At 42.4% G+C, this 12500-nt stretch overlaps 1 protein-coding gene across 4 annotated transcripts in view; it reads right to left on the reverse strand.

Moving 5' to 3' along the window:
• Window positions 1–3088: 3088 nt before the first annotated feature.
• The window catches only part of LOC137989970 (uncharacterized), a 48932-nt gene continuing 39520 nt past the window's right edge, over window positions 3089–12500 (reverse strand). For 2 of the 4 annotated variants that reach the window (XM_068835541.1, XM_068835545.1), the window contains one exon: window positions 3089–3789. In XM_068835541.1, coding sequence (XP_068691642.1) covers window positions 3527–3789 — 263 coding nt within the window. In that variant the 3' untranslated portion in view covers window positions 3089–3526. Of the gene's footprint in view, window positions 3793–12500 lie in introns of all 4 variants that reach the window. The other 2 variants (XM_068835536.1, XM_068835544.1) reach the window with 1 other exon arrangement.

The following is a 12500-nucleotide window of genomic DNA, read 5'->3' on the forward strand; positions in this document are numbered from 1 at the left end:
GATGGGATAGAATTGGAAAACGAGACTTACCTCTAAGTTGAAGTTTGATGTAAATTATCATCGATGATTTTATCTCTTTTTAGCTTGTGAAGATAGGAAACTGAACTGTCCTCCCTTGGATTTCGTGCAAGTTTTTTTAATTTCATCCGAAATTAACTACTTCATTTTATCCAAATAATCAAGCTTATCGCCGATAATAACTCCGTTTCCCTTGTCACGTCTCGAGATTATGATGCTATCATCTTTACGCAGATCATTCAAAGCTTCCCACCCTTCTTTGCTGAGAATTTGTTTCTGTTTAGAAAAATCGTAGATGTAGGTATAGCTATATAAAGGATGATATATGTTTTAGTTGACGTTTCAACGTATCTTCGGTTTTCAATTGTTAAAGCGGGTCCAGATCTTTTGAGCTCACTGAAAAATAGTTCAAACGAACATTTGACATCATACACGTCAACTTTTTTTGGAGGCAAACAAAAACGCAATCCTCTTGCTAATACCAATTTTCTCGGTCTCTGTCAAAACTCGATGCGAGTAGGTTTGAAAATGAGGGTATTCTATTCTTCCGTTTAAGTTTGTTGAATTTCACTGCCAGTTTACGTGAAAGGCGATCTTTCAACTTCAAGTCTTTGGATTATGTTACATGAACTGGTCACAGTCTAAAATGGGATCATTTTGATATTTTAGCCGAAGGGCGATCCGACACGTATTGGAAATAAAGGAGACACTGTGTTGATCAAATATTTAAAGGCGACCTAAAATGAATACGACAGCAGCGAAAAGCTGTGTCTTTATTAGTTTTTGTTACCTCTATATATTGTGACTTAATAGTTAATATGTTAGTAATCCTGTATGTTAAGCTCCAATCTTGTATTAACCGTCACTTCTGAAGATGTATAGAGAAGCATATGGAGAAAAGTCAAGTAACATATAATTTCAAATGAAACGTTTACATCTGATGTTTGTCACCCCTGTTTGTGTGTTTTTTCTGATAAAGTTCCCTCCCCCCCCCCCCCCCCTAACTTGAACAACTGGAGAGGAGTCACCTTTCTGTCTGTCCCTAGCAAGATCCTAGCCAAGCTCATCATCAGGCGGATCTCTGAAGCAGTGGACCAGCGACTCAGACAAGAGCAAGCAGGTTTTCGAAAGTGACGAGGATGCACGGAACACACCTTCACTCTGTGCAACATCATCGAACAGGGCACTGAATGGCAGAGGCAGTTATACACCAATTACGTGGATTTTGAGAAGGCCTTCGACAGCATCCACTGAGAATGTCTGTGGCGCATACTCGGGGCATATGGAATTCCACAACAGATCGACCTTGTCATCAAGAGCTTCTACAACAACTTCAAGTGCCGAGTGAGAAACAGCGATCCAGCTTCGGTGTGAAGACCAGTGTTAGGCAAGGATGTCCTATGTCGGCGTTGCGCTTCACCCAGACGATTGACTGGGTGATGCGGCAAACAACTGTACATCGGACCGACCACGGGGCATCATCATATGGACCCTCTTCTCAACCCTTGAAGATCTGGATTTCGCAGCTGGCCTTGCGCTGGTCTCACACACACATCAACAAATACAAGACAAAACCACCCGTCTTAGCATGTTTCCACAACAGACAGAAGTGATGATGCTGAATGTCTCAAACTCCTCGCCGGTCAAAGTGAGCGGAGAATTCGAAGATTTTCCAACAACCGAAGAATTCACCTACCTTGGTAGTACTGGCAGGTATGACGGCGGAGCAGGCAGCGACATCAGAAATCGCCTCAACAAGGTCAGGAACGCTTTCAGAATGCTAAACAACGTATGGAAGTCATCCCAAAACAGCACCAAGACCAAGCTAAGACTGTACCAGGGCTGCGTACTTTCCACCCTACTGTACGGCTCAGAATTCTGGAGAATGACTGAAAGCGACCTCAACAAAATGTCCACCTTCCACACCAAGAGTCTCAGAAGAATCCTACGAATAGTCTGGCCCGAGACCATCTCCAACCGACATCTTCTCGCCCGATGAAACCAAGACAGCATGGGCACCATCATCATGCGAAGGCGATGGAGATGGATCGGACATGTGATGAGAAGAGAACCACGCAACATCTCCCGCACTGCCCTTCACTGGAGACCAGAGGGGAAGATGAAACGAGGGCGACCCAAGAACGACTGGCGTCGAACTGTAGAAGGGGTGTGCCCTTCGCGCTTCAGTCTCGAGCACATTCGTACACCTGTCCAATTTGGTCGCCCGAACGAAACCCGAAAATTAACAACCCATTGGTGGAGTGATCCAGTGAGCACCTGAAGCCCCCTCACTACACCTCATTAAGGCTTGTTTATCACTGTAGCTTCCCACGCAGACACTTTAAGGGCCCAAGTCGCAGGTTCGAATCTACCCTTCACTCCTATTTTCATTATTTTTAGGGCTAGCTCTGAATTTTCCTTCGAGTTGTCAAAATTAAAGTCTTAAAAGTCGTAGTAGATTATATATCCCAATACTATACATTTTTAATGATGTGTCTCGCAGAGACTTTCATCCTACGTATGAGGTTGTCACAGTCCAGGGTATAATAATCCCTCATAAGCCATTCTTTGCTGAAAACCAACTGTTTCAGTGCCACATGTCAAGGATAACTTCATTGTTTATCAGACTGCTCCTTCGCCGTTTGCGCATATTGAGGTCCCCTAAATATTTCAGATTAAAGAGTGCTTTTAAGACTCTGCATGGGCATATAATCTAGTACTACGTTATGATCACAATCAAATAAAAAATTATTTGTTCCTTTCTTGTTGGTTGAGCAAGCGCGAGTTTTACTGACTAGATGATGTGCGTTTGACCTGAATAGTTTCCGTTTAGCAATTGTTTCTTTGACGTTTCTCTTTGTTTTGAGAAATAACATGTCTCTCTTGAGTCGAAAGGAAACCTCTCAAGGTTATTTGAAGTTTCAGGTCGATGTACTTGGTGCCGAAAACGCTCAATTGACAAAGATGAATCCGTCCTTTGAACCCTTTTCTTGGGCACGTGGTGGAGCTGAAGGCCTCACCAGGTAGCAGGAATCTCTCAAAGAACGGAGCACACCGGCCAGCCGAATGACAGGTTTTCATGCTTTATTCAACGCCTTGGAATTGCTTAATGTTGACACTAAACAGCAACTATCCGGCAAAGTGAATAGTTTACATTGTTGTCTGGTCAAAAAAAATAAAGGCCTCAATGGTTTTTATAACTTCAAAGGTAAAGAAGAGGTAAAGTTCACATCAGTTTTAGATCTAAAAGAAAACTGAAAACTGAACTCTCCTAATAACTTTAAAAGTAGGACAAAAATGTAACTTGTAGAAACAGTCACAGACAATCTTCTATTGCATGGTTCAGGACTTATCCTTGGAATATTAACTATTCACCGAAGTGAAGATGGCTCGTGGTGGATATTTACCGAGCCGTGAAGCATGCACTAGCATTCATCACTAGCGCCTTCAACGCTATCCACTGTTTTAGTATATGCTAAAGTCAGTTATTGGCACTCTCGTGGAATGACTACTCAGTGCATTGATCGGCTCTTCGTCTGTTTCTCTCTTGTTCTTCACGCAAGAGGACAGCAAGAAAATCGGCAAGGTCATTCGTGTTCCCTTGACAAGGTTCATTTCTTACACCTACAGTTGCAGCCCTTTCATTCAACCACTGAAATCCATTTGCAAATATTGCTTGAATAGTTCGCATCCGATCCCGTATTCCATCAATTTCTGTCTGCATTCTGAGCTCTCGGGAGATATCCATCGCTTCTTCAAGGACGTTCGTAGCTTCTGATAAGGAATGAAAATAAAAACGCGGATTAAAATTTGGCTCCTTTTTTGACACCTTATCGTTGACGCCTCTTAGTGTTTCCCTTTCATTCCTTTGTCAGTATTAACCGAAAAGAAAAAATATTGGTCTCGGCGGAGACATACGAACATTCCGGCCGAATTAAATTTTAAGGCGGCATAACTACAGAATACAGGGCCAATTTTCTAGGTATATTTGTTGAGCCGGCTCCGTGGCTCGCCAGTCGCCTTGAATGTCTAAAGACCGCGTGGCTCGGTGGCTCGCCAGTCAGTAGTCTTTACGTATACGTTGCGCTGGCTCGGCGGCTCGCCAGTCGTTTTGAACGTCAAAAGATCGAGTGGCCCGGCGGCTCGCCAGTCGTTTTGAATGTCGAAAGATCAAGCGGCTCGGCGGCTCGCCAGTTGTCTTCGCTCTACTAAAATGACGAAATTCCGATTCCAAAGACCAAATTAAGTTCCTTTCGCTTTGTTTATCTACCAACGATTTCCTTGCGAATTGCGAATTCTCGTGTCGCCATTTTGTTCAGTTTACTATTGCTAGACTCTCCCTGATCATTTTATGAATTCGTGTCCAGGATTGCGCTTCTTTAGGGACCAGTTCCCCTTTGGGTCAAAAAATTTTCACAAACTAATACATGATCAAAATTTTATTGATGCACTACACGCTGTCACAAGGAGACAGCGTCTCTTTAGTGATTAGGTCAAAGTACTCTTTTAACATTTTAGCTTTCAATTTCCTATTTGGTTAACCACACTTTTTATGAAATCGCCTGAAGAATATAGCACTCGTTTACTGACTAAGCCTAAGCGCTTGTTTCAGTCATTTGATCGAAGCACTCTTTTAATTAACATTGTAGCTTTCAATTTGCGGTTTGGTTAACTACACTTTTTATGACATCGTCTGAAGAATATAGCACTCGTTTACTGATTAAGCCTAAGCGCTTGTTTCAGTGATTAGGTCGAAGCACTCTTTTAAGTAACATTTTAGCTTTCAATTTGCGATTTGGTTAACCACACTTTTTATGAAATCGCCTGAAGAATATAGCACTCGTTTACTGATTAAGCCTAAGCGCTTCTTTCAGTGATTACGTCGAAGCACTCTTTTAACATTTTAGCTTTCAATTTGCGATTTGGTTAACCACACTTTTTATGAAATCGCCTGAAGAATATAGCACTCGTTTACTGATTAAGCCTAAGCCCTTGTTTCAGTGATTACGTCGAAGCACCCTTTTAACATTTTAGCTTTCAATTTACGGTTTGGTTAACTACACTTTTTATGAGATCGTCTGAAGAATATAGCAGTCGTTTACTGATTAAGCCTAAGCGCTTGTTTCAGTGATTAGGTCGAAGTTCAAATTTTAGCTTTCAAGTTGCGGTTTGGTTAACCACACTTTTTATGACATTGTCTGAAGAATATAGCACTCGTTTACTGATTAAGCCTAAGCGCTTGTTTCAGTGATTAGGTAGAAGTTCAAATTTTACCTTTCAATTTGCGGTTTGGTTAACCACACTTTTTATGACATTGTCTGAAGAATATAGCACTCGTTTACTGATTAAGCCTAAGCGTTGTTTTAGTACTTAGGTCGCAGAACTATTTTAAAATTTTTGCTTTCAATTTAGGGTTTGGTTAACCACACTTTTTATGAGATTGTCTAAAGAATGTAGCACTCGTTTACTGATTAAGCCTAAGCGCTTGTTTCAGTGATTAGGTCGAAGCACTCTTTTCAAATTTTAGCTTTCAATCCGGGCTTTCAATTTGCGGTTTGGTTAATCATACTTTTTATGAGATTGTCTGAAGAATATAGCACTCATTTACTGATTAAGCCTAAGCGCTTGTTTCAGTGATTAGGTCGCAGCATTCTTAGCCTTCATTTTACGGTTTCGTTAAGTACACTTTATAGTTATCGTAACATACAGTTTTCTTTCAAATACAATTATTGGTTATGTTCGTCGGGTGACTTCCGCATCGACCGCAACGCCGACATGAAAGGAACTAGTATCTCTGCCCTTTCTAAATAAACAATTAGGCTGCACAATTGAGAAACGACTATTCGAGCATAAACTGAAACAAACGTGCAAGTTACGGATGCCTATTTCTCTGACGCCAACTTTAATTAGGGTTATATAGAGTTTTTACATCATTTAAGAATGTCGCGAATAAGTCTTTGTCTTTGTTCACATGCCGCCAAATAAACTCCGCAAGATAGGAAGAGTACTTGTCCTTGCGAGTGCCGAATACAGGCAAACTCACTTTCATGTGCCGCCAGTGTCCTTCCATTTTGTTCGTATTATATCCATCTTCATTAACAAACTCCTTTGAATGGTTCACGGTTTGGTGTGAATATACATGTTTATCCAAGTTGTGGTATGATTTCCAGCAGTCAGAGACAATCAACGTTCCCGGTTCGATCCAGTCTTTTATGATGGGCAAAAGTGTAGCCTCGCTCCGATCTTCCACTGCCACAAGAAAACATCTCCTCGAATCTTCTTCTATACCACCAAAAACCCATTGTCCTTCAACTCTGTGCCCGCGATGGTATTTTCGCTTTCCAACCTTGTTTTCATCAATTTGGACCACTTTCCCTTCCCCGCCTAACTTTTCACTATTTCTCTCGATGGTAACTTCCAACAAAACATATCCCAGTCGACAGCTGTGTTGGGATTAATGTGCAACTGTTTCTTAATTTGCTCTTGCGTCAGACCTTCCGACCACCAGTAGGTGAACTTGATGATCTCCTCCAGAGTAAGATTACTCTGTTCAAACCAACTTCCTTTCCGAATGCTCACTGTACTTTTATGGCGCTTGTTAGCCGCTCGCTTTCTACATTCCCACTTGTAACTGTCGGATCGGTCCGTACATTCTACCAGCCCCATGTTTTCACCGCAAACGGGGCAGGCACGTCTTGAGGCGATCACTTCTTCAGCCATCAACCATCGGATTAATGTTTCTCTGTTACAGAGAACAGTGTCTTTCAGCTCATCATACGTCCAATGCAAGGTAGCACTTGTTTTTCGCTGATAGCTTCCAGTTCCGCTTGTGTACTGAGTTCCACTATCTTTTGTATTGAAACTAGTGCCTGCCTGACAGCCAAAAGTTTTATACACTTTTCCATCAACTCCGACCCTGAACATTTTCCTTTTTCCGAGTTCGTAACACACAACTGAATTTGGGCCGGCCACTCTTCTTTTACGATTTGCGGTGCTGCAAAAGTCTCACCTTAAATTCGTGCATTTTTCAACAAACTTTAATACTTAGTAAATCACTCACACGAAACGAAAGGTATTCGCAACTTCCTGTTGTTTTGTCGCCCAGATTTTTGTTAATCTCAGCGCCTTGCTCTCTGTTTCCGTTCCTGCGAAATTCTCACCTTTTCATTGGTTTCTTCTTAATGAACTATCACCAGTTGAAAGAAGCTACTTAAATCACTCCGCACAACGAAATGACTGACACATTTCTTTTGTTTTCCTCGAAATTTTATTTCTTAATCTCGGCGCGTTGCTCTTTTTAACTGCTATACACGTTTGAACGCCAACGGGACACAATGTCAAATCCAATCCTTCGTCTTTCGCGTCAAAATGAAAATACTTGGGCCTCATTTCATCGTAGAGTTTCAGGCATCGCTTTCAATTATGAGGAGCTGTTTTCTGACGCTGTCTTCAAGTTCTTGGAAGCAAAAGCCAAATCCATAGGTAGCTCCGTTGGTTATCTGCTTCCATCACTGATGACCGCAACTTCATTTCTGTTAGCCAACAGTGACGCGCACTTCCTTAATGGGACACATTTACAGCCCCTAAACCTTTACACCATGTCTGTCGGCCACCCGGGAACTGGAAAATCGCCAGCGATAGAAAATGTGCTCGCTGCGCTTCGTGACGTTGACACAATCACAAAAGAGACCCTTGTCAGCGCAACAACATCATCGGGACTGGTCAAAACCATATCCAAGCAAGGAAAGCCTTTATCGCGTCGCCAGAGTTGTTTGACATCCTGAACAAGTTACTCAAAAACGATGAAGATAACGCGACTGGTGACGTTCAGCTTTTATGTAAACTGTGGAGTGGAGAATCTGCCTCTTACCACTTCGCCACAGAAGCAACCCGAGAAATTGAGTCAAACACGGCCTTCTCCCTTCTTGGATCAACCCAGATTCAAAACGCGGCTCTGCTGAATTTTAGAATGGACAAAGGCCATGGCCTTCTAGATCGCTTCCTCATTTCTGTTCCTAACGCACGAAAACCCACTCCAGAACAAGAAGAAGAAGCCACAGAATACCTCGAACGCCTCCAACTCAAAGACTTTCAGCCAGTCTTTACATCCGTGCACGCCGCGCACAGAGACATCACCAGATCCTACAGACTGAATGCCGCTGCTGCCGAATTGCACAAGCGCCTCAAGACTGATCATGTCAACGCAGTCAACACCGCCATTGAGAACGGAGAAGTGCCTCCAAAGTCTAAAGGCACCGACCTGGTGACAAGAGTGGCTGTGGCATTCAATGCCATCGATTACTTCATCGCTTCGTTGTTGAATCAGGAACCAGCGAACAATCCTCACGAGCAAATAACGGAAGCATGCTACAAGAAGGCTGTGCAGTACGTGGAATACCTGCATGCACTAAAGGAGATGTTTGCCTACTTCATAAAGGAAATTGTAGAGACCTCCAAGGAGAAACCGCGTACTCAGCCAACAGAGCTTGACATAACAGGAGCTATTCTCCGCTTCCCAGGGCGACTGGTCACCTACCAAGCTTTCAAAAAATTCTCCTCGAGATGTCTTAGATCGGTGCAAAAACAAGAATACCACCACTGTACCCAAACGCTGCAACACTATGGCCGTGTGGTAGAATTAAGAGTCCCTCGCTGCGCACAAAAAGTGCACGTCTTCATAAAAAAACCGGCAGGAGAAATCATCAACTGGCCCGCCGATGCACCATGCTCGCAAGAGCAATACAACGAAAGAATTTCGGGACCATTGAATCCTCTTATTACAGAAAACATTCAACGAGGGCTAATCAATGCAGGACACATTACAAACGCGGACCTTGCCTGAACGTTATGGATCATTACTCGTACACCGACGTAACAACGAGAACTTCAGTTATTAAGAAAAACATTTTAATGGGACAATGTTTGTTCATTTCTTTAATTAATGATAGTTACCACTCTAGTCTTCCACTTGTCAATTACTTGTTTAGTTCTAAATAAATCTTATACTGCATTAACTTATCTATCTCCATTAATACACGAGGCCACACAAAAGTACTACAAATGGAATATACCCCGTTCTTTAATGAATCCACGAGGTCACACAAGCGCTATACACATTGAATACAATTACGTTCTTTAATCCATGAGGCGAGAGAACGCGCAACACATCGAATAATATTTATTTCTTTAATCCATGAGGCCACTCAAGCGCGCTACACATCGAATCATATTTCGTGTTAATATATCTACATGTACCACTAAGGCCACTGCCGAGCCGGCGAGCCACCAAGCCACTCTCCTCTCTTATATATCTAACAAGGTCTTAAGGTACTAAAACCACTGCCGAGCCGCCGAGCCGCCGAGCCACTCTCTTATATATGTATGACATGTTCTTAAGGCACTAAAACCACTGCCGAGCCGGCGAGCCGCCGAGCCACTCTCTTATATATCTCACAAGTTCTTAAGGCACTTAAGCCACTGCCGAGCCGGCGAGCCGCCGAGCCACTCTCTTATATATGTATGATATGTTCTTAAGGCACTAAAACCACTGCCGAGCCGGCGAGCCGCCGAGCCACTCTCTTATATATCTCACAAGTTCTTAAGGCACTTAAGCCACTGCCGAGCCGGCGAGCCGCCGAGCCGCTCTTTTATATATGTATGACATGTTCTTAAGGCACTAAAGCCACTGCCGAGCCGGCGAGCCGCCGAGCCACTCTCTTATATATCTATGACATGTTCGTAAGGCACTAAAACCACTGCCGAGCCGGCGAGCCACTTGAGAGACATAGACCTTGAAAAGTGGCCCTGTATTCTGTAGTTGCTCCATTGTTGGCCTTCATATCATTTGATATCCTGTTGTGTTCCCAAAATTTGAGGGAAAGTTACTTCCGTTTCTGTTTTATTGTTTCTTTCGTCCTGAGTAAATTAAAATGTGTTGGTGGCACTCTTCGGAGGAAATGCGGGGTCTTATCAGCTTGAAAAGAGCTCATATGTTTTGTCAAGTCCCAATATATCTTGTCCCTACAAATATCAATGGTATTATCTTCTGAATTAAATAAATGTTTTTATTATATAAACAGGAGTGTTTTACTGGAAAATACACCACTCATATTCATACAAAACTACATCCGGGACCCGAGTGGTGTATTTTGTGCAAACAGTCAGTGAAAAATGGCGAGTGATGGATTTGCGAAGTTCTCTGATGCTGACGTAAAATCTCTCTCTGCGAAACAAGAAAATGCTAACACGAAGAATAAAACTCCATACAACTTAAAATCATTCAAGGTGTTCCCTGCAGTGAAGAAGAAATGCGAAAAATGAAGAAATTCCGAACGCCGAGCTGCAAGAATTTGCGATAAGGTTTGTGCTCGGTGTTAGAAAGAAAAGTTGTGAGTAAAAAACTCCTGTCTATATAATAAAAAGAAAATCACACGGTAGCGGGAAGATATCAATTTTATGTTCTCGTGGCAAGAACAATATCTCACTCGTTCGCAGCGCTCACTCGTGAGATATTGTTCTTGCCACTCGAACATAAAATTATACAATACAATACATACTTAATTGACCACTCCTCAAGGGGGCTTTTCAGGACCAATGAAACAACGGAACACAACAACAACAACTGTACATGTAAATAATCCCAGCTATCCGGAGGCTGGCTATTTACAAGTGCGGCCGGGAAACTGAACCAGGGACTACAAGGAATAAATTCAAGAAGTGGTCAGAATGAGTCTTAAACCCGGGAACTCCGGATCTCAGGGCAAGCGTCCTAACCACTGGGCCACACTGCCTCCTTGGAGGGCGGCACTGCTTCCTCTCGCCACCGTGTAATATCCTCTCTGTATTTAAAGTGTGGGTTATAGACGAAAGGGCGATGAACTGATCCTCGTGCTTAACTGGACAATTTAAGCAATTGTCTCTTACAGACACCTGAAACATTCAGGTGGCTGCAAAAGGATTCGAACCCACGGCCTCTGCGATGCCGTTGCAATGTTCTACAACAACCATCAGACTCGATATAGCAATAGCCTCTTATATGACATCCCAAAATACCAGAGAGATTACTAAAGTAACAAAGAATTGAAAATACCGCAGCACGAATGATAACAGGAGCGCGCAGTTCCGACCATGTAACACCTATATCATAAAAGAGCCTGCACTGGCTACCTGTGGAAGTTAGGATTAACTTTAAGATTGTTCTTATCAGGTATAAAATCTTGAATGGACAATCTGCTGGATATCTGGAACCTCTGATTAAGGAATATCATCCACCAAGAGCACTACGATTGTCATCCTGTTCGCTACTATGCAAAACATACGGAGGACGTGCATTCTCTACTGCAGCACCTCAATTATGGAACGCTATCCCAGAATATGTCAAAAATGCAGAAAGTTTTATTTCATTTAAGACAAAACTCAAAGCATTTTTATTTAGGAAATTTTTCTATTGACTTTTATGCTTAAGTTTAATGTATAATGTATCGCATAGGCTATTTTTCTTATCATGATGTAAAGCGCATTGGGATATAGAAATACGCTTAATAAGAACCTATGTTGTTGTTGTTGTTGTTATTATTATTATTATTATTATTATTATTATTATTATTGTTATTATTATTATTATTATTATTATTATTATTATTATTATGATGGAATACTGCCATGACGGAGGCGGAGGCTGCAAGTCGGTCTCACGCCGGAAGACCAGGAAGGATAAAATGGACAGATAATATGGTCCAGGATCTATTAGCATGCAAGGATAAAGCTATAGGACTGACCAACTCACAAAAACCCGCCACTTCTTAGAAACGGGCGCAAGAAAGGCTACATGAGCATTATGAAAGAATTGTGGGACGACCTGGGCTACGTAGGTTTGGGTTTATCAGCCCAAAATCTTCGCGACCACGCAGCGAAAGCGGACAGAAACCTAGAGAGTATTTCAAGCGATGGTGTGTGTGCAAGTATAGAAGCTCCAATACATCCTGAACCAAAAAATGGGCTGGAAAATTTATTAAACAGGAATGCAGACAAATGCTCGGAGTTAGATTTGCATATTTTTTTCGATCAGGCTGGTGTTTTACATATGAAAGATCAAGAGCAGACCATGCAACGTCCCCGGGGACAGGCTCCTATTTATTGCGAAAACACTAGAGGATTAATTACTGCTAAGACGTCTGAACAATGTAATCAACCAGCCATATCTTGTAACAACAATGAGGCTGCGATACCAGGAAAGCTACCCGAATATAAACATCTTCTTTTCCCATCGAGTGTGTTTTGGGGCCAAGATCCTGAAGGGAGACCAGTAACAGTGAATGTGTCGACCATTGAGGATGCCTATGATGAGATCGTCAAGGGGCGAAAAAATACCTTTCTTGTTCCCTGTGGGAAGATAGGGTGGGAATTCATCGACAAATTCACTGAGCATATCAATGATTGGAATAATGGATCGCCATTGCAACATATCGCTCTGAAAGCCGCCA

Source organism: Montipora foliosa, chromosome 2 (genome assembly GCF_036669935.1).
Source record: "Montipora foliosa isolate CH-2021 chromosome 2, ASM3666993v2, whole genome shotgun sequence".
NCBI classification, from domain to species: domain Eukaryota; kingdom Metazoa; phylum Cnidaria; class Anthozoa; order Scleractinia; family Acroporidae; genus Montipora; species Montipora foliosa.